Genomic DNA, 23,361 nt, shown 5'->3' with positions numbered 1-23,361 from the left:
ATATATCTAAGATGAGGAATACGTGGGAGGAACATCCAATCGAAAGAACGTTACAGTTGGTAAGTAACTTGTTCTTCTCACCTGAGAGCGATCCTTGCAGGATTTCTTGGGAGGTGTCTTCTTACGCACGGACCTGGTCTTGTATAAGCCTGCGCAAGCCTATTTTGGCTCCAGCGTGCGTTCAGAGTTCTGGGATTCAGATACTCCGGGGATCCAGGAAACGAAGAAGGTGCGCAAGCGTGGGAAACACGGGTCCAGGAAGCAAGGAAGAGGGGTAAGGGAATAGAATTAGAAGGTCCAGGAACCAGGATAACAGTTCTGTGAACTACGGAGCACACGTCTAGTCGCTACTTGCAATAGCATTGAGACGCGCTGGCCGCGGGGCGCGGTCTATTTGTAGATACGCTACGTCCGATGTGAAGACCGAGGAAGGCGTTTCACGTTAGACGACCATGTTGGAAGTACCAAGGAGTGCAAGCCCCGTTGTGATAAGGACCATGAAGTCCAAAAGGGGCGCGTTCTGTGGGTCATGACATTAAAAGTCCAAAGAAAGGGCATTCACCCAACACGTTCCGGGAATGCTGCAATGATATGCCAGAGATTCAATTACCAGTTTTTTTGCAAATGATCTAAACGTAGCATGATGTAAGCAATGCCGCGTGGGGGAGATCGCAGGGTAAACCGGCAGCGACCAAGTAGTTATGTATCAAGGAACTTCTCGAAGCAGAAAAGAACAGCTGAGCAGCCCCGTTCAGAAATAGGCATGGATTATCTTGTAGTTTCAAGAGGAAGCAAGCAAAACGTTTTGGCAAACCAGCCTGAACCTGCAGTTGGCAAATATGAGACTAAAGACCCTTTAAACTATTAGAAACCATTTGTTGCATGATTCAGAGGGAGACCATCACAGTATTTCTTTCTTCTTACAGGAGGAGCCTGTGACTTGTATTACTTTGCCTACATGCTCCTTAAGACTGATGCCCACTGAGGCTCTTAAAATTGCAGATTTGTACAAACACAACATTTTTTGGAGGATCCAGGACTTGGTTCTGTTCGCAGAAAAATGTTGCACTAAAGCATTTAAGTACGAGTAGGCCTCAAAAAAGGCGCTTGGATTTGAGCTTTTGTATAATATGGTAACATAAGGCTAATAAAAACTGTTTTTGCTGAGAACTATGGAGAAGATGAATTTCGGTGCTGAAAACTTGAAATGGATTAGAGTACTGTCATGATCTCTGCTTCCAAAAGGTCAGGACTCACCCAACTCCCTTGGAAGCAGACCCATAACTCAGATTCCGAGTGCCAACCAGTCCCAATTGGGACCTTTTGGACCCTGTCCTGGCGCCAGTGGCACCAGGCTCATAAATATGCCCAGTCCCAGCGCTGGAAGCGCCGGGCTCATAATGCTTGGGTGGACTTACCTGCAGCAGACCATGCTGCTTACTTATCTGCCAGTTGAGCCTCTGATCCTCTTCTGCTTGGGACTACTTTTCCTGTTGGGTGGGGCAGGAGCCACTCCCTAGGTTCAGAACACTGGAACTCTTCTGGAAAGCAGGAACTCTTTTCTTACCTAGGCGAGGCTGTGGAAGAAGACACCTAAGCACTACAGGAGGCTATTTAAACCACACCCGATGGATGAATCTTGCTTTGCGTTATTCTGCATCCTCTGCAGCAGAACGCTCATCGTGTCTTCTGCATCTGATCCTGGGCCTAAGGGAAAAGGCTTACCATCCTGAATCCAGTCTTCAGCAACACCTACAAAGACAAGAAAGAACAGGTTAGCACTACGGTCTTCAGAGACAGCGCATCTCTTACCTGGTCCATCGGCTGTCACCAACGCCTCGCGCTGCATTCCGGCATCTGAAAGACAAAGGCTTACCTACTCTTCGCGTGCTCCGGAGGTCTTCGCACTGCATTCCGGCATCTGAAAGGCAAAAGCTTACCAACTCTTCGCACGCTCCGGAGGCCTTCGGCGCTGCATCCCGCATCTGTAAGACAAAAGAAGGTGCGTTTAAAGACATTGGGTAACGTTAAATACTCACGTGCCAGTACTCCATCCACGCCAAACTCAGTGGGCATTCCGGCATCCTTCAGCAGCTCCGAACTGGTACCTGCAAAATAAAAGGACAGTTAGTGCGCATCGTGAAGCAAGCAACAAGCGCTTACTTACGCGCTTCCAGGCGCTTCTATTCCGCATACGGGTCCATCCTCAACTCACTTCAGCCAGTCAACCGCCATCGCCGGAACCCTGCAAAATAGGAGACAGCATTACAAAAGACTTTTAAAGACATTTGAAATACTCGGAACTCACCGTTCGTGAAGGAAACGACAGACAGCAATCCTCTGAAGTCAAGAGGCCTGCGCTACCTATCCAGTGAAGAAACTGGTTACAGCACCCTGCCCCGAGGCAGATGGAGAGCTCGGCGTTCACTTACCTAAGACATCTTACTCTTCGAGTCAGGCATACAGTGCACAGAGGTCCAGCCCAAAGAGCCAACCGGGTGCTACACATCACTTTTGAAGATACGGTAGTCGCCCAGTCAAGACCGGCATCTCTGCGAGAATCAGGTGAGCGTTACACTCGCATTTCGTGATACCTATGGTCCTCATTAGCCCTGATCATCCGGATCGATTACATGCGATTGAAGCTTACGTCGACAGCGGTGCCATCAGCAATTATATGGATCATGAAATGGTTTTGAGGATGAATCTAACTCTTTGTCCCAAGGCTGTAAAGGACGTCATTACTACGGTGGATGGTACGGAGATAGCCTCGGGACCAGTAACGCATACCACTCAAGAAGTGACGCTAGTAAGTCAAGATGGACACCATGAGAAGATCGTGTTCGATGTGATCAAGGCCCCTCAGTTCCAGATTATTCTAGGAATTCCTTGGTTAGAGAAACACAATCCTCGGATCGATTGGCGAGCAAGAACGGTTCAGTTCCCAGAATGTGTCTCTACTTGTCACCCTCCACCTGGTGTTGCACTGGCAGCAATTTCTTCGGAGACTCCCCAGTTACCTCCCGAATACCTAGAATTCCAAGATGTTTTCCGGAAGGATCAGGCTAACTCTCTACCTCCTCATAGGTCTTATGACTGCCAGATAGACCTGATACCTGGATCTACTCCTCCTTGTAGTAGAATTTATGCCCTCACCGAGCCTGAGAACCTTCACCTCCGACAATACCTGGATCAATACCTAGCGAATGGGTTTATTCGCCCTTCCAAGTCCCCTGCTTCTTCAGCTTTGTTCTTCGTTCCAAAAAAAGAAGGGGACCTTAGAACTTGTATAGATTATCGCGCCCTGAACCAGATCACCGTTAAGAATAGATATCCGTTACCTTTAATCCCTGAACTCCTGGACCAAGTCAGAAGAGCATGCATATATACAAAGCTGGATCTTAGAGGAGCCTACCACTTGGTACGAGTAAAAGAGGGCGATGAATGGAAGACGGCCTTCCGCACCAAGTATGGGCTATTTGAATATCAGGTCATGCCCTTCGGACTTTGCAATGCCCCGGCCGCCTGTCAATATTTTATGAACGATGTCCTCAGAGAGCTCATAGATGTATGTGTTGTCGTTTACATTGACGACATCCTCGTTTATTCTTCATCGGAATCTGAACATCGGAAACACGTGAAAATGGTCCTCGAGAGGTTGCGTCAACACAAACTTTTCGCTAAGTTGGAAAAATGTGTTTTCAACGTGACTGAAGTTGAATTCTTGGGATTCATATTATCACCTAGCGGAGTGCGTATGGATTCAAGGAAGGTCGATGCAATTCTCAAATGGCCATCACCATCCTCCGTAAAAGGTGTTCAAAGCATGGTAGGCTTCGCTAACTTTTACCGCAGGTTTATCCCCGAATTTTCTCGAATAGTCCAGCCCATCACCGCCTTGTTAAAGAAAAACAAACGTTTTGAATGGTCTACCGAGGCGGAACAAGCTTTCCAGAATTTGAAGACTAAATTTATCTCTGCACCAATTCTAAAACATCCGCGCCCCGAACTCCCCTACATCGTTGAAACTGATGCTTCGAGCCTTGCCATGGGGGCAGTTCTATCACAAAAGGACCCAGTAACCAATCAGTTACATCCCGTGGCATTCTGGTCCCGCAAATTCTCGCCTCCTGAGATCAATTACACTATTACTGATAAGGAACTTCTGGCTATCAAGTCTGCCTTTAAGGCTTGGCGGCATTATCTTCTGGAGGCCCGACACACCGTTACTGTGATTACGGATCACCGAAACCTGCAATATTTGAAAACCGCAAAAGCCCAATCCTCTAGACAACTCCGTTGGGCACTATTCTTTGCTGAGTTTGACTTCATAATTACCTATCGACCTGGTACAAAAAACGGTAAAGCTGATGCCCTTTCTCGGATGGGAGTGGAAGAACACTTGACCAACCCTAAACCTGTACCCATCATTCCCGAACAAAGAATTCTGGGTGTAATAGCCACACAATCCATAGAGGAAATTAAGGATAAAGCCAGGCAACTTGTAACTCCAGCAGAAATACAGAATTGGCATCTGCAGGGAAAGGACTTTGCAGTGAAGGACAACTTATTGTATTTCCAAGAACGATTATACCTGCCCAGCACAGATTTACAGAAAAAGGTAATCTCTTGTTATCACGATTCTTTAATGGAAGGACATCCCGGTATGGCCAAAACCTCAGAAAAGATCAAGCGCTACTTCTGGTGGCCGTCTTGGAAAAAAGATATCAGCGACTTTATAATATCCTGTGGAGTATGCGCCCAAAACAAGAGTCAAAAGGAAAAACCAGCCGGCAACCAGCCGGCCTCTTACGCCCTATTGACATCCCACCTCGCCCTTGGCATACGCTTTCTATGGACTTCATCACCGATCTACCTCCATGCTCCGGATACAATACGATCCTGGTAATCGTGGACTTATTCTCCAAGATGGCGCATTTCATTCCACTCAAAGGCTTGCCAACAGCAACAACTCTGGCCCGAGAATTTCTCGAAAACATCGTCCGACTGCACGGTTTTCCTTCAGTTCTAATTTCGGATCGAGGTAGTCAATTTATTTCTCATTTTTGGCGAAGTTGCTGTCGGTCGGCTCAAATTGATGTGAGATTATCGACCAGTCACCACCCTCAAACCGACGGACAAACCGAGAGGACCAATCAAACTCTGGAACAGTATTTACGCTGCATGCTGCAACAAACTGAAAAAACTTGGAAAGATATCCTTTGGATAGCCGAATATGCCTACAATAACTCTGTCCACTCTGGAACTGGGAAAACCCCGTTTTTTCTTTTATATGGCTGTCACCCTCAAACCTCAGAGTTGGATCCACCCCAAGATCTTGGAACACCAGCAGTAGACTACCTGCATTCCACAATCACCCAAGCTTTTAAGGAAGCCGTTTCTCACCTTCAAAGGGCTAAGGAAAAATACAAGAAAGGAGCAGATCAACATCGGAAGGAAGCCCCCCAATATCAAGTAGGAGATCAAGTCTGGTTATCCACCAAATATCTACCTCTAAAAGGACCACGCACATTCAACCCAAGTCACCTTGGTCCCTGTTAGGAAAGATTTCGTAATTGTAGGGAATTTTCCTTCCATGTGGCAACCCCTAAACTTTTTGCTATTGTTTTTAACCTTGTTCTTGACTTTGCCAGAGAAGGGCAGCCTTCTGCCGCACTCCTCTGGGCTTTCGCTCCTTTCTTACGGGGAAACTGACATGCCCTTAAGACAGTCAGTACCGGGGAACGCTGTTTCCCGTAGTTTCTTTTATCGTGTTGCGGCTTTAGTGCAACATGACACAAGAGGGCACTGTAAGCTAAGTTACAGCTCTCTTGGGTCTCTAGCCTTCTACAGACCCTAGATACTCTTTTAGGATGGTATTTGATCGGTGCAAGTCATTCAGGGACTGGAATGGTGGCAGCGATCGTTTTGTTTATTTTGAGCTCCTTTTGGCGTTCTGAGCACGTTTTTGCCCTGAACCCAAAATGGTGGCCTGGCTCTCCAAAATGGCCAGACCACGAGGCTCCTTTGTCTTGTCCACTGACCGTCTTGCTCCCTTCACCTTCCCCAGGTCGGGCGACCCGGGGCCTTCCTTATTTGGGCATGTACTTTCCCGCGAAACGTGGTTGCTTTCGCGGGCTTCTACATGTCGTTTGTGTGCCTCCAGGGTGTGGGCTGGGATGTCTGGTCCCAATACACATCCTGGGTGCCAGAGAGTCTAGGGTGGTGTGAATGCCTGGGACCACCGTGGTCCGTGATTGGTCCACGTATGGTATGTGTGTTGATGAGCGGATCTCCCATTGGCTCCCCTCCGTTTTGGCGCGAAGGGAACCGTGGATAAGAGGGGGCTGGAAACACCACTACCATGTCGATCTCCTGAGTTCTCACGAACGAAGGAATACAGGAGCCAAGTATCCTGCAACCAAGAGGCTGGACCGAGGAATCGCTGGTGACCCGCTGAAGGAATCCTCCTTTGCACTGCTGTGGTCCTGTGAAACCCTTTCCTCCTTGGATCGAACCAGAAGGCCTGTACTGGTGCTTCGACCTTTGGAATAGCAGGAACAGCTATTCCCGGCGACTTCATCATCTCCTGCCAAGTAAGCCTTCGGAAGTGTCTCTGGGCCATCCAGTTGACTGACCAGCTTACAAGGGAGTCCTGCTCTGCAACTGCCGCCAGGTTGTGTTGTATTTCGAGTCCTTGTCACTCCCCCACGCTTCGTACGCTTGGCGTCCCCAGGTCTGAAGGGAGGAGTGTACATTTGGCTTGAATACACACAGCCGCTCCGTTGTCCTGCTGCGGCAACAAAACTGTGCTGGTTTCGTCGATTGGGACGTCTTTTTGCTCTACACGACTACGAGGCGTTCCCTGCTCTTCTGAACCTGCCAGCTGCTGAAACTAACGTGGAGAAGCCTGGGTCTGCTTGCTTCGGGGACCGGTGAGTAGTTTAGCTAGGATCTGGTCGCCCTCCTGCAGTATCCCATTGCTTTTCCCTGCTGTGTAAAAACAGCACCCTTTTGGCCGTACTCGCGCTCTGCTTCTGCCCGCTGTGGAGGCTGCGCTTGAGTTGCGGAACCTGTTCTCCTTCTGCTGTGCACTAACCCGAACTGCCTGACTTCCTCCGAAGAGCTTCCCCTTTTGCCCGTTGGCACCGGCGTGGCAGGTACTTTGAGCACAAGGCTCCACTCTTCGCAGGGCTCGGACTTCCATCTAGTTAGGTGCCTTTGAAGGCGAACTGAGTCTAAAGCGTTATCGCACTGCCTGTTTTCCTTTCCTTTCAGGTGGACTACATATTTCGTGCTTTAAACGCTTGCGACTGTGTATTTGTATATATATTGTGTTGATATGGTATGTGTTGGTTTAATATTGTGATATTGTGATTTTCTCGCTACGGTCATTATTTTAAAGGCCTTAAAATAAATGTGAATCTATTTTTGATATAACAACTGTTTGGAGTAGTTTGTAAGCGCTCTTGCTTTGTGTGCTCATTGCGGGCTTTCAGTCACCCTCACCCCTCTTGAGACCTAATCTTGACCGCTGCGATCGCTACCTTGATTGGTCTGGCTTGTCCAGAGGTTACCCTGTTCCAAGTAATTAGGTTGGCCTTCTGAACTTCTGCGCCACCAGGACAGAGTTCAGAAATCCGTCTTAACAGTCCCTATTCCATCACTACCATAGTAAACCCAGTAGCGGTCAAGTTGGACTTGCCCCCTCACATGAAGATACATCCGGTCTTCACCGCCTCTCTTTTAAAACCCGTGCAACCTCAAACCCGACTAACTAAATCTCCAAAACCTATCCTAGTTGATGGAGAACTCGAGTTTGAAGTCAAAAGCATCCTGGACTCCAAGATCTCAAATCTAAGCTATTTTACCTAATTGACTGGAAAGGCTACGGCCCCCAAGAAAGATCCTGGGAACCTGCAGAATATGTCCACGCTCCTCGTCTAATGACAAGCCCAAACCCCCGGGGAAGCCCGGTTTGGGAGGGGCCTTGAGGGGGGGGTGCTGTTATGATCTCTGCTTTAAAAAAGGTCAGGTCTCACCCAACTCCCTTGGAAGCAGACCCATAACTCAGATTCCGAGTGCCAACCAGTCCCAATTGGGACCTTTTGGACCCTGTCCTGGCGCCAGTGGCACCAGGCTCATAAATATGCCCAGTCCCAGCGCTGGAAGCGCCGGGCTCATAATGCTTGGGTGGACTTACCTGCAGCAGACCATGCTGCTTACTTATCTGCCAGTTGAGCCTCTGATCCTCTTCTGTTTGGGACTACTTTTCCTGTTGGGTGGGGCAGGAGCCACTCCCTAGGTTCAGAACACTGGAACTCTTCTGGAAAGCAGGAACTCTTTTCTTACCTAGGCGAGGCTGTGGAAGGAGACACCTAAGCACTACAGGAGGCTATTTAAACCACACCTGATGGATGAATCTTGCTTTGCGTTATTCTGCATCCTCTGCAGCAGAACGCTCATCGTGTCTTCTGCATCTGATCCTGGGCCTAAGGGAAAAGGCTTACCATCCTGAATCCAGTCTTCAGCAACACCTACAAAGACAAGAAAGAACAGGTTAGCACTACGGTCTTCAGAGACAGCGCATCTCTTACCTGGTCCATCGGCTGTCACCAACGCCTCGCGCTGCATTCCGGCATCTGAAAGACAAAGGCTTACCTACTCTTCGCGTGCTCCGGAGGTCTTCGCACTGCATTCCGGCATCTGAAAGGCAAAAGCTTACCAACTCTTCGCACGCTCCGGAGGTCTTCGGCGCTGCATCCCGCATCTGAAAGACAAAATAAGGTGTGTTTAAAGACATTGGGTAACTTTATTACTCACGTGCCATTACTCCTTCCCACGCCGAACCCAGTGGGTATTCCGGCATCCTTCAGCAGCTCCGAACTTGTACCTGCAAGATAAAGGGACAGTTAGTGCGCATCGTGAAGCAAGCAACAAGCGCTTACTTACGCGCTTCCAGGCGCTTCTATTCCTCACACGGGTTCCATCCTCAACTCACTTCAGCCTGTCATCCGCCATCGCCGGAACCCTGCAAAATAAGAGACATCATTACAAAAGACTTTAAAAGACATTTGAAATACTCGGAACTTACCGTTCGTGCAGTAAACGACGGACAGCAGTCCTCTGAGGTCAAGAGGCCTGCACCCTATCCTGTGAAGAAACTGGTTACGGCACCCTGCCCCGAGGCAGATGGAGAGCTCTGCGTTCACTTACCTAAGGTGAGAGCGTTAACCTTTGGGGTTCTACAGGAGAAGAGCAAGGGGAGAAGAGAGGGACACCCAATAACCCCGGTTCATTAATCCCATATTTTCTATCTGCAGACATCTTACTCTTCGAGTCAGACATACAGTGCACAGAGGTCCAGCCCAAAGAGCCAACCGTGTGTTACACATCACCTTTGAAGATACGGTATTTGCCCAGTCAAGACCGGCGCCTCTGCGAGAATCATGTGAGCGTTACAAGTACTCTGTACAAATCCCACAGCAGAGATGAACACAAATGGAAGAATATCAGGCAAATTTGAATTGCAACGTGGGACCCGCCAAGGTTGCCCACTATCCCCATTGCTATTTGTAATTTCAATTGAACCACTGGCTGAGGCAATACGAGCTGACAATAAAATAATTGGAATGCATTTTAACTGAGTTAGTCAAAAGCTTTGGTTGTATGCCGATGATCTTCTAGTGGTTATTCGAGACCTCACAACATCAATCCCAGCCCTGATCAAGTTGATCGAGGAATTTGGTTCTGTTTCAAACTATAAGATAAACTGGACCAAATCAGAAGCTTTGCCTTGTACTCGGTCAACCTGTGGAAATCTGATAAATAGTTGTGGCTTTAAATGGTGCTCTGTTAAATTGAAATAGTTAGACATTTGGATCACAAAGAATATCAAGGAGATGATGAGCCTAAATATGGACTTGTTAATACAAAAAATAACATTGGCAATAAAGCAGTGGGATTCTCTAAAGCTGTCATTGGGAGGTAAGGTGGATGCTATTAAAATGTTAACACTAAAGATAACCTATATCATGAGAATGATCCCTCTTCCAGTAAAGAAAACGACGTTGAAAAAATTGGATGGTCTACTCCAATAATTTTTGTAGGATAAAAAAACACCAGGATTAAAGCTTTGGAAGCTGCAATTACAGAATGATAGGAGGGTTTAAATATCCTAAACTTTGAACATTACCATCAAGCATTGACATTGCGACATATTATGCCGTTCTTTGTAGAAGAGGTAGATGAATGGGCGGTCGCAGAGACTAGCCTGGTAGGACCGTTAAGCACCTCGGCAGGTCTATCAACTACCAATGCAGACTATGGGAATCACTCTATTCGGCCTGAATTTCTGAGAACTACATGGAGGGCTTTTGAAGTGGCTTTGCAATTAAGGCCAGGATGAATAAATACTTCTTCTATTTTGTTGAGTCCAGAAATTAAAATAAAGAACAAAACAATACTCTGGATAAATTGGTATCTAGCAGGAATAAAAAAAAATCAAATACCTGTTTGACGGGGGTAAGGTGGAGATCATTTTGAGAATTAAAAGAATAATACAGCTTTTCTGACTGCACGTATGGCGAATATCGAGTTTGAAACAAGCAGGGAATCTGCAAAAGTTAGAAAATTCAGATTTGATGAATATCATTAAGAAAATGGTCAGCTAAGAGAATATGACATCTAGATGTACAACCTGTTAAACAGGAATTCAGAGGGGAAAAGGTCCTGTCAGCATGGTCGGTAAGCCTAAATGAGGAAATGACGTAAGGAAGATGGGAAGCTTTCTGTGGAAATATCAAAAGGATGTCATTTAATATAGGAGAGAGAGCTTGTCAAGTAAACATCTTGAACAGAGTATTTTGGATACCGGCTAGATTGCATAAACAAGGCTTAAGTCTGACGGACACCTGTTGGTGCTGTGGCCATGTTAGAGGTACATTAGAACATATGTTTTGGGACTGTTAGAAGGTTAAAGATTTTTGGATAGAAATAACCAAATCGATGAATAGAGTGGTGAATAAGGATCTGGATTTTGACTTTGAGACCTTGATTCTGGGAGAAGATAAGATGCTGGAAGATTTGAGCCATCACCACGTAACCTGGATTTGAAAGGAGCTTTAGTGGCAAAAAAACTAATATTGCGAATTTGGAAATTTTCAGACATTGGCCTCATGGTTGGAAAAATGTTTTCATTGTGCAACATTGAAAAAGTGGACGATGCAGAAAAAGGAAGCTGCTTTTAAGAATATTTGGGGGGGCTTTTTTAAATTTGGAGCTGGATGGAATTTGTTTCAAGAGAAGAAGTTAGAAAATAAGTACAGTTTCAATTTCCTGTATATTTATGAATATTTCTATGTATATATTGGCTGAAAATGATAATATCAGACTAATGTGTAATTTAAGTATATAGAGGTATGATCTTTTTGTTTTCTCCTTTCCTCTTCTTCCTCTTGTGCCTTCTTCTCCCTTTGCTTCTAGAACTTAGGTTTTGTCTTCATTGTGGATCGTTTGCTTGAGGGGAAAGTATTGGTTTAATTACTGTTGAATTTAGAAGGTTTGAGTTTATTAAGTTGAGATTATTGTTCGTTTACTTGTTTGTTGAAATAAATCAAATAAAACTAGTTAAAAAAACAAAACAAAAAAAACTGCCAAATAATACCGAAGACATTGGACCCTACCAGTCTGTCTGTGCCTTGCTGTTTCTGTGTCTGGGCATTTTTCTGTCTTCTGGCTTGACTGTGTCACTTATACCATAACTTGTATGTTACCGACACTATGGGCCTCATTACGAGGTTTGTGCTCCGTAATGAAGGGTGCTGGCACCGTTCATTACGGGATGCCTGATTACGAGGTCCCCTAGCGGGACCCGGAACAGATGTCTGGTAAAACCAGACGTCCTTTCCGGGTCCCGCGAGGGGACCAAGGAGCTAATAACGGGCCCGTTATTAGCTCCTTGGTCCCCTAGCGGGACCCGGAACAGACGTCTGGTAAAACCAGACGTCTGTTCCGGGTCCCGCGAGAGGACCAAGGAGCTAATAACGGGCCCGTTATTAGCTCCTTGGTCCCCTCGCGGGACCCGGAACAGACGTCTGGTAAAACCAGACGTCCTTTCCGGGTCCCGCGAGGGGACCAAGGAGCTAATAACGGGCCCGTTATTAGCTCCATGCCCAGCTCCATCCCCATCCCCATTCCCATTGAGCCCTATGGGGGCTCAAATGGGAATGGGGATTTGTTTTGTGCATGAGTTATTACCGGGTCCTCCAAGGTTGGAATGACCCGGTAATTCCTCATTCACAGAACCCGGTACTGGAACCCGGTATGGAGGCAGCCATGCCCTTATTAAGGGCATGGCTGCCTCCATACTCGTAATGAGGTCCTATGTCCCAGTGTGTTCAATCTCCAAATGCTTGCATGTCTTCCTCCTCCAATGTCAGATTGTCTTGTGGTCAACATACCCTTATATCTGAATGCTTGTCGAGTGAGGCCCTGTAGGGTTATGCCATGATTTTCTGGACTTTTGGATCTCACTCATTCTCTGACATCTTGCCGACAGGAGCTGAAGCTGAAGGATCGAGAGTGTGAGAAATTGAGCAAAGTGCGGGAGCAGCTGGAGCAGGAACTGGAGGAGCTAACGGCTTGTCTGTTTGAGGTACGGTGGCTCTCTCCAACAATATCCTCATGCAAAGCACAGTGCAATACTCAGTATTTTCCCCTTCTCTACCTCCATCACTCTTCCCTCCTCACACTCGCTCCTTTAGAACTTTTTGCGAACCCTTGTTTTCTCTTGCCAAAGGCCAGTCTGTAAAACTGACCTTTTGTATGTTCGATTTAGAAAGACTGTATTTTCAGGAAAATGTGGAACCCACAGCGCAAGTGTCCTTTTACGGGCAACCCCTCCCCAAAACTATATCTCAGTCACCAAAAGCCCCCCCCCCCCCGCCCTCTCACCCTACGTTCTTATTTCTCTATCTGGCAAGTTCCTTCAGTTAATTGCTCTTCTGCATCCTTCTCCTGCTTTTACATTTTTTAATGTTTTTGTTTTAAACAAAAGAAAGTGGGTGCAGTGTTTTTTTTTTGTGTGTACTCTTCCCAACATTTTTTGATTCGTGTTTATTAAGGTGGTTGGAACCTTTGCTTGCACACATTGGAAAAAATGCTTTTATCATATCAATGTTGTATGTGGTGCTGGCCTCTTTTTCATTGTGTGTCCCTCTGCCGGCAGGTTCTGCATGCCTTCTGTGATAGACTGCAAAGTGTCTACCTGTGCACGTGTTCCTTTTTGTTTGCTAAGCCACATTGTGCGTGTGTTATGAATCTGTGGCTGGTGTGTGTTTTCTTTGCTGAAATTGCTTCTCGGCCACAAAAGAGTCGGCATCTGTATGTGGAAGTGAATGCGAAAGGATTTGTATTTGTATTTGTATTTGTTTTATTTGTAACGCGCACCATCAGGCCCGGAGGCATCAGGGCGCAATTTAGACATGGTTACATAAGCATACAATTAAATAAATTCAAAGCATTACACAGTACATAATATACAAGGCATACAGCAATATACATATTTACAAGAGGTAGATTCGAGCAGGAGTTTCCCAGGGCTGGTCAGACATCATGGCTGGTTGGAGAGCCAGGATTTGGTTTTAACTTTGAAGGCACTAAAGCATTCTTCGGATCGGATGGTGAGAGGGAGGGCATTCCAAAGCTTAGAGGCTAGGACGGGGAAGCTAGATCCACCCGCCTTTTGTAGTTTGAACCTCAGGATGGTTAGGCAGTGGGTCTGAGCCGTTCTTTGCGGACGGGTGGGCGCGTGTCGGGATAGCCGGCTACAGAGGTATGGTGGGGCTTGGTTAGCTAGGCATTTGTGGGTGAGGCCTAAGGCTTTCAGTGAAATTCTCTGTTTGACCGGTAGCCAGTGTAAGTTAGATCTAGATTCCGAGATGTGGTGGTTACGTGGGATGTTTAGGGCTGCTCTGATAGCGTTATTCTGGGTGATTTGCAGTTTCAGATTCTCTTGGCTCGTTCCAAGGTAGAGGGTGCTCGCATAGTCAATTTTGGCCATGATAAGAGTACTAGCCAGAGTGAACGCGTTGGGGGTGGTCAGGAATGGCCTGCAATCTGCAATGAGTTTGCAGGTGTATGCTGAAGAGGATCTGACTGCATTTGTTTGTCTGGATAGGGATAGTGTGGCGTCAAGATAGACACCTAAGGTTTTGGTATCTTTCGAGACTTGGATGGTGTTGCCATCGATGACAAATGATTGGTAGGATGGCTCAAGTTTATTAAGGCGTTGCGTAGTACCCAAGATGAGGAGCTCAGTCTTGTCATCATTGAGGCATAACTGGTGTTGTGTTGTGCCATCCAGGCTTGGATAACCAAGTAGACCTCGTTCAAGGCCTTAGTGTCAGTCAGGTAGTCACCAGTGATGGGAATGAGTATCTGGGTGTCGTCAGCGTAGTTGGTATAGGAGACACCAAGATAGTCAAGTACATCAAAAAGTGGTTTTGTAAAGATGTTGTAGAGCGTTGGCGACACACAAGAGCCCTGGCGGACGCCGCAGAGAATCGGGGAAGGATCAGCAGCTGCAGATTGAGAGAAGACCCGCATAGATCTATTACTCAAGAATGATTTGATCCAGGCCGTGGCTGACGGTGAAAAATGGGCGGCCGAGTGAAGATGCTTGCATAGGATTTGGTGACTGACCAAGTCGAAGGCCGCAGAGAGGTCGAGTAAGAGTAATAAGGCAAGTTTGCCGTTGTCCTTTAACACTTCGATTTGGGTTTTTAAGTCAAGTAGAGCTGTCTCTGTTCCGTGTTTGGGTCGGAAACCAGATTGTCTAAGGCCTAGAAGATTGTTGGCTTCGAGGTGCTCTTGGATTTGCAGGTATGCTGCACGGTCTAGGATTTTTAGCAGGAAAGGGACAGTGGTGATGGGTCGGTAGTTGGTGGGTGTGCTAGGGTCGAGGGAAGGTTTTTTGAGCAAGGGGATCACCCAACCATCCTTAAGGTTGTCGGGGACAGTTCCTGTTTTGAAGGATGCGTTGATGAAGGATGTGATAAATGGGGCCAGGTCGTGGGCGGATTCCTTAATAATTGGGGACGGGCAGGGGTCGCCCTGGCAGTTGGACGGTTTGATCCTCAGGATAATGTTTTCTACCTCTGCAATGGTGAGCGGTGAGAAAGCAAATCGTTTGCAGTTGGGGACGTCAGGAGGGAGGGCCTCTGCTGGGATGGGAAGGCGGTTGTCCAGTTTCAGGCTAGCATGTTTGGCTGTTATTTTAGATTGGAGCATGGTGATTTTATTCAGTAACGCTGCCTGAATATTGGCACACCATTTGCTGTCTTTAGTGCAGGTGTCGGGGGGAGTGATGGGGGTTTCAAGCTCTTTTAAAATCTTAAATAGTTCCTTGGAGTTGGAATCAGCATGCAGAATGCGATTATTGAGGGATTCTTTTTTTGCCTCTATAATGGCTGCTTTGGAAGTGAGCGAGGCCAGGAGGAAGCCGTCTTTATGCACGTCAGAAGGGTGGCTTTTCCATCGGTTTTCAGCGCAGCGTTTGGTTTTACGGAGTATTCTTAGCTGTGGGGTGAACCAAGAGTTCAAGTGAGCACGTGGTTTGGCCTTCCTCAGTTTGATAGGGGCCAAAGAATCTATAGCTGTCAGCATGCTGCAGTTATAGATGTCAGCTAAGGCAGTCGGGTCATTACAGGAATCAGTAGCAGCTTTAAGTGAGGGGAGTAGTAGAGGGAGGAGCTTCTCTTTGGTTATGTCCTTTTTGTTTCTGGTCGGGAGAGCCGGCGCTATCGCGGTAGGGATGCGGCGGGCAGCTTCAATATTAAAGGTGATAATGTGGTGGTCTGACCAGAGGCAGGGGGTAATGGCCAGGACATTGATATTACAATTAGAGCTGGCTAGCCAGTCAAGAGTCCTGCCTTTAGAGTGTGTAGGCTCTTGGATGTGCGAGGTGAAGCCGGAGTTGGAGAGGGAGTTTTCCAGATCAAGTGCAGTAGGATCTTTAGGGTCACCTAGTCCCAAGTTGAGGTCGCCCAGGATGATGATTTGTGAATTGGTTTTAGCGTTGTCAAGGAGGAGGGTGGATATGTCGCCGACAAAGGAGGGTGCAGGGCCTGGGGGCCGGTAAATTAGGTGGAGGGTGGCTGTTTGGTTGGGAGTTAACGTGAGTTTGACTGACAATAGTTCAGCTGATTCAAGTTTGGTATTGGTTGTTGCTCTTAGGTCCAAAGTGATTTTATGGATGATGGCAAGGCCCCCACCTCTAGAGTGGGAGGCAGAGGTACGGTCACATCTCAATATGCTGAGGCCAGGTGGTATAGCAAGGGACAGTGAAGGGCCAGAGGCAGCATGTAGCCAAGTTTCTGCAATGGCAATGAAATCAAGATCTGACGATGTTATAAGGTCTGCTATGTCTAGAGCGTGAGCTGGGAGGGATCTAGCGTTGATAAGGGCGCCTTTGATGACAGGCAGTTTCGCCTCTGTGGGGGGGGGGTTTGCTGTTGTTGAGGGCCGAGGGTGGGCCCGGGCGTGTGTGTCGTGTTTGTTTGGAAAGGTTGCAGCGGGTAGGGCGTATGCGGAATCTGGTGCCTAATCTTTTATTTCTAAGAGATGAAGGGCACGGTTGGTTCTGCGTAGGTTTGCTAGCAAAGTGTTCCAACCAGAGGGCTGGGTCATTGAGGTAGGGATTGAGGTTAGTGGTGCGGTGTTGGAGGTGGGTGGGTGTCATAGCGGAGGTTGCCATGCGCAGGGTATGTGGGCCAGGACTGAGGCGAGACACAGTGTCAGGTGGTTGGGGGTGGGTCGACCGTGTCGGGTACGTGCGTGGCTGAGTGAGGATAGTTGTTTCAGATGGCAGAGAGTGGAGCAGTAAGAGGAGGAGCGCCCTAAAGAGCATGATAGATGAACACCAAGGGGGTAAGCTTCTTAGCTATAGGCAAGTGCACTTGCCGCTAGGGCGATGCAAAATCAACAGTAGGCAGGTTCGATTTTTGGCTAGGGCAATGCAAAATCAACAATAGGCAGGTTCGATTTTAGCTAAGGCAATGCAAAATGAACAATAGGCAGGTTCGATTTTAGCTAAGGCAATGCAAAATGAACAATAGGCAGGTTCGATTTTAGCTAAGGCAGTGCAAGATCAACAATAGGCAGTTTCGATTTTAGCTAAGGCAATGCAAAATCAACAATAGGCAGGCTCGATTTTTGGCTAGGGCAATGCAAAATCAACCATACTAAATTTGACAGTCCCAGCAGCAACTATAGTGCCTATAGTGGGGCACAGGCAAATGAGGCTAAAAGGGCTGTGGTGTACATACACATCCAATATGGCCAAGATCGTGCTAATATCATGTTCAAGGGCACAAGCTGACAGAGTAAGGCTGAGGGCGCATGGGAAGTATGCATATGGTTTACAAGCACAGTTTTGATATTGTACATATACTAGACAGAGGCTATGGGTGGTGCTTAGAGCGGGGCTGGCACTGTGTTAGTAGTCAGAGAAAGCAAAAGTTCATGGTGCTGGGGTCTTACCCGGTCGCAGCTGTGGAGCGAGGCTGAGGAAAGGGCCCTGGTGGGCTGAAATCCGGCATGGAGCTTGGCCCTGGGCTCTGTACGGCTCGTGACAGGCTTGGGACAGGAGGCTGCCTTGTTGGGTAGCCTTTGTGGGTGGGCCGGCGTTCGCCTGCCGGCGAAAAGTGATTGGCTAAAAGGAATTCAATGGCCAATCACGGCAAGGCCAGCCTGCAGAGGCTGTGATTCCTGGGCGAAAATTCACGGGCAGCCATCTTTGAGTGCTCTCTGCCTCGTGGAGCCTAATGGAGGCAGAGAGGTAAATGCTATTTTCTTTAGCATTACAGTCGAAATCGGGATAACGCTGCCTCAGTGCAGCTTGCAGGGAATTATCCGGGCTACAGCAGGTTTCAAATCTGCTCGATGATCTCCAACCATGAATTCAAATCTTGCATTTACGACAACAGTAGGAGGGATCGGTGGAGTTGTCAGCTGGGTCTGACGGTACTAGGCAATAAGTACCCTTTCTAGTTTGGGGGCTTTCTCAGGACCATCCAGAGATCTTTGATTGTGCTGGCTCACCCTTCTGGTGCTTGTCATGGCTGGTAAAGCGAATGGCCAAAAGACCAATGTTCCTTTCGTTAGTGAATCCCTTATCCTACTATTCTATGTACATATCTAGAAGAGGTACTAGCCCTCTGGCTTTTCTTGCTGAGTCTTTATTGTAGACATACTATGGTTGGCAATGCTGAGAGCAAAAGCAGCTTCCATCGCCGTGCCGTGGATTTGTGAGTAATCACTGCCTTTAAAATGGAAGACCTTCTTTGGTAAAGCCAAGTTCATCAGTTGGATAATAAAGGTTGAAGGAACTTGCCATCCTCCGGGATGTTTGTGTAGAGTGCGGTCACATCCAGGGTGACCAGTCGGTCATGCGTAGGATCTAAGTCTTAACTTTCTAGCAGTCTGATGGTCTCACAAATGTCTTAAAAATATGCAGTAGTCTCTTGTGCTAATTATTATAGGAATATGTCTGGCTCCACAGCCTTGAAGTATTGATCTCCCTGGTGGGTTATTTACATTATTATACATTTTTAGAAGGATGTAAAAGGAGGGATTCAGAGGGTTGACACTGTTCCAAAAGCTCCATATTTGTTGGCTGATTAAGACTTCAGATTTTGCTCTTCCCGTCACTTCTTGTATAAGAAATTGGAGTTCCTTTTTGGGACAGAGTCCAGAATTTTATAATGATGTTGGTTGCTCAAAAGGTCCATTAATATCTGATAATATTTCTTGTTAGGGAAGGTTTGGAGTTTTTTTTTGGTGGTTCCCCTATCTCTTTTTAAGGTCCCCTATTTTGTGATTGTTCACCTATCTCGTTTTGTGGATCTTTGACCTTATTTTGTGGTCAGAAGGATGTCCTATTGAAGCTTCCCTGCCACTGCAATCGTTCTTTATTTGGACCAATGGTAGCCTTTATGACTCCTAGAAAATGGGTGCTGTTTAAGCACCCTATTTTTTTCCTAACACCCTAAATTGGTTTTGGGGAGTTAGGCTGGTGGCATCAGTGATTTCGTTTGGGCTTTACTAGGTGTGCAAGCCTTTATGTTAGCTATTGTGCTTCCAATGTATTTTATTAAGTCCTACCCTCGGCCATTTTGTTTTGTGAGCATTCCTTTGTTTGGGGCAGTCACGTGGCGGGCCTAAAATGGCTGCTATGCAGACATATGCTCACTTTGAGCCCAGCCCTGAATCCGTTAAAGTGGTTTAGGCTGGTTGAGACCAGTCTCTGATCTCAGACATGGCCATTACACATCCTGTGGGGGTTATCCTGGTTTTGTGGCTGTTTTTGGGGTTAACCAGATTGATTTCCCACCAAACATTCGTTTGGAGTCCCTTCTGTGGTTGGGGGGGCTAGATTAAAGTGTGTGTGTGTGTGTGTGTGTTTGAGAGAGAGAGAAATATCTAGGAGTGAACCTGTTCATACACTCAAGTCTGTCAGATTTTCAGAACATTAGCAGGTAAGTAAATCTGCTGAAGGATTTGTATTGTTTTTGGACTGTTGGTGCATATTTTGGACCAAACCAAGCCATACTCTCTGGAAACTGTGTCCATGGCTGATCTTTGGTTTAGAATTGCAGCTGCTGGACACCCTTTCTGGGCTTTCCTCGTTCTGACTTTGTTCTGTACTTTCTAGTGAACTTTAAGAACTTACCTGGAAGTCTTCCAAAAGCAAGTTTGGAGTTTTAGGTCTCGTTTTTAGTCTTACATTCCCCTCCTGTCAATCTGAAATATTTGGTTACTTTAATTATTAATTGATGATTTTACTGTATCTTTTTTCCTTGCCGGGTACTGTGTTTTCATGATCAGACTAAGTGTATTCTTGTCTTTTGTTGCCCTTTTCAAATAGCTACAGACCTCTGTTTTCATTGATTTAGAGCTATATATTACTGCATTCTGTGCATTTGGATTAGTCATGGTACTCTTAGCTAGAGGGTCAGCAATACTGTAATTCTTGTTTGTGAGGAATCTTGGGTACTGTTAATGACTGTGTAAATGTAATGTTTGACTCTGTCTAGGTGCTCATGTCCCTCTCCCCATACCCTACCCCTCCTTAGTAGCACCCGATTGTGGTCTTGTATGATAGTAGTAGGTGTGGATTGGGTCATAACTGACCACTTTTTTTATATTTCTTTATACCTACACTGGTTCCAACATGTGATGTGTAATTAATTTAACCTGATAGTTTATATATCTGTGACTATTAAAGTGTATATTTACAAGTGTGCAGTGTTTTATTTGGTTAGCTGTGTGTACTAACTGAACTGACCTACCAGTCCACCTTCCCTTCAGAAGTTAAGCTTGACTGCTTTGCCTTGCTACCAACCTTAGAGCAGTTGGGTTGGGTTTGTTGTTCTGCAATTAGCTTAGATGGGTGAACAACTCTCATTAGAGGGTTGTGTAAAACTCTCCCTAACCACCATTATTCCCACTTCCTTAATTCCAGGTTTAATAATGATCCCCCGCCCTGGTTATGTTGAAGATCTCAGATCTCTGTCCTTTTTGTCAGTAGTAAGACTGGTAGTGCTGCATCTAGATCTCTCATAGTTTCTTAAGGCCTCCCAGCATCTTAAGCTCCAAAGCTCAGAGAAGATTTCCTAGAGATTCCCGAGCCAGGCTATTTAGAATTTTGTGAACACAGATGAAAAGAAACACTTGGGGAGCGAGCATGCGCCTCCAAATGGAAATAGTGCAAATGCTAGTTTCTAAATCAATGTATTGGGTTAAGTTCTTGAAAAACATTGACAAATTAATTAGTTCAATTGTCTGCCAACATGTGTTTCGAGCTACATGCCCTTCACCAGGTCTCTTCTGGTTTTGCATGGTCTGGTTAGTATGTCAGTTGTATCGTTAACTTGTGCAGATGAACCTTTTTAGATTAACAGTATTCCACATTTTGTCATGTAATGCATTAATATGTGGCAATGGTTCAAGCAGTGCGTTCACTTTGTTTCAGCCTTTATATTAATTTAGGTTCCCCCTTGTTAAGTATATGGACATTGTGTCCACTGCTTTGACCCTTCTGTGCCACGTGCATGGAACGTTCATTGCTAAAGAGACAATGTCCATATACCATCCAGTATGTTATTTTCAATGTTTAAATGTTAAGACTTCGTAATGTAAAGACATCGGGGCATCAATGAATCGGGTGAAACAAATGTAGATTTAGCTCTAGGTCCTGGTGTGTGTGGTTCTGTGGTTTATTAGAAGCAAATTTGTGAGTGGGGATTCTGGCCAACCTAATTTTGGTAGTCTATTTTTTCTTGCTTTTAATATGCGGGCTCCCATGCCAAGTATTCCTTCTTGAAATGTAATATATATATATATTTTTAATCTAATGGATTTCTTTTGAAGGAGTGAATGTTTAAAGTCTTTGCTACCAATTTTGGTGCTGTGTTCATTATGGTAGTATTGAATTGGCTCTTGGCTTCTGTGATTTTCTCTTGAACCCTTCAGCTCAGCTGTGTTCTGATGCATTCGGAATGGTTAAATCCAAGGGCCCCAGCAGCACTTGCTCGAAATACAGCTAAGGCTTTGTTTGTGCTTGTCATCGTCCAAAAATAGACCTGGTTCAGTTTAAATTTGCATGTTAACTATTTTGTTGACCGCAAAGTGCTTATGTAGGAAATTACTGTATAGTTCCGTATGGATCTGTTTCGTGTTCATATATCTAAGGACATTGTTTTAAGTGTTAAATTTCTGTTGGCTTTTTTGCAACAGAATTGCTGATATCGTTTTTTCTTAGATTTGCTGTGTTTGTTATTGCTGGCAACAGAAAACCCAGTAGGGGTCCGTAGGGGATGGCCTTGCTAGAAAGGGTACTTGGCCAAAAGTGGAACATCTAAACAGAAGAATGTACCCTTACTAATGCTTATTTTCAAAATTCACTTTAAATTATTTAGAGATAACGTTAGGTTTCCGTGCTGCGGAAATCCTAAGGTAAGATCAGCCGCTGTTCAAAAATGTCCACCCATGTAGTGAACTTGCTATGTCTTTCAACGGCAAATGTTTAAATAATACTCATAGTGGTTAACAAATAAGTAAACAGTATTAACAAGAAGAAGAGACAGTCAACTCCTACTTCCAAAACGGTGAAAATCAAATATTTTTAGCAAATTGCATAACAAAAGATCAACATGGTTATAGTCTCAACCATGGGCAAAAAAGAAAATAAGTACATCCACATGGTACATGTAAAATACAAGATTTTTTCAAAACAGTACAAAGAAATATTGTGAGACAAACATATGGCGAAAACAGAAACAAAAGATCAATGTAGTTTGGTTAATTCACTGAAAAAAGCCTGTGTCAAAAGATGGGATGCAGAAAAAACGGATGCATGATAGTGGTTCAATGGATACATTGCATCATAGCTCCCAGAATAGGGGCATAGTGTTTTATTCCTTACTGCTCTCTTCGCCCCACAGTACCATCCTGTTACTTGTACGAAGAGATTGGGTATCTGAAAGCATGTGATGTGAATGGTGAGAGAGACTGAAATTGTACATTGACCTACTTATGATATTGAACATATATACTGTATTGGAACGTATTTTTAAATAACTGTTTGATGGATTATATTTTATTACTATTATGGTATTTATTGAGCGCGGGCCTAGCTTCGAGAAGCAACGGAGCGCTTTTCAGAGGTATACACAAATACAGATACATAACGGAGCGCTTTACGGAGGTAACAGAACAGATATACAGTGGGTGGTAGGATACAGAGGGGCACAGAGGAGGGGTACAACTGTACCTGGTGTCAGGGGAGTAGGTCTAGCAAGTCGGCTGGCACAAGGGGTGACGTGATGACCTAGTTGTTGAGGAGGAGAGATTCTTTGAAGAGGTGGGTCTCGAGTTCTTTTCTGAATTATTGGAGCGAGTCTAATGCTGAGAGAGAGGAGGTTCTATAGTCTTGGGGCGTAGGCAGAGAAGGCTTGTTTTATGATCCTTTTGCAGCAGTGGATTTTAAGTCTGCACATGTCCTGGCTTCTGGTGGTGGGATGTCCACCAGAGATGCTGAGTCTCTCTGCAAGGTAGCTGGGTGACTTGAGGGCGACTGCCTTATAGATGATGCAGCAAGACTAGAATATGATTTGTGTGTGCATTGGGAGCCAGTGAAGGTTGATGAGGGCTGGGGTGATGTGATTGTATCTACATAGACCCTTGATGAGGCGTGCAGCCGCATATAGGACACTTCTCAGGTGCACAAGGGAGGACGACGGGAGGCCTTTGTGGAGCGCATTGCCCCTATCCAGGTGGGATAGGACCAGTGCTTGAACG

At 45.9% G+C, this 23,361-nt stretch overlaps 1 protein-coding gene across 6 annotated transcripts in view; it reads left to right on the top strand.

Annotated features, from left to right (window-relative positions):
• Window positions 1-23,361, top strand: part of RAB3IL1 (RAB3A interacting protein like 1) — a 517,042-nt gene that overhangs the window by 350,437 nt on the left and 143,244 nt on the right. For all 6 annotated transcript variants that reach the window (XM_069623895.1, XM_069623894.1, XM_069623898.1 and 3 more), the window contains exon 3: window positions 12,560-12,655. In XM_069623895.1, the coding sequence (XP_069479996.1) occupies window positions 12,560-12,655 (96 nt within the window). The remainder of the gene's footprint in view (window positions 1-12,559; window positions 12,656-23,361) is intronic.

Source organism: Ambystoma mexicanum, chromosome 11, assembly GCF_040938575.1.
Source record: "Ambystoma mexicanum isolate Mex_15411 chromosome 11, UKY_AmexF1_1, whole genome shotgun sequence".
NCBI lineage: Eukaryota > Metazoa > Chordata > Amphibia > Caudata > Ambystomatidae > Ambystoma > Ambystoma mexicanum.
This window is presented reverse-complemented; position numbering and strand designations above follow the sequence as displayed.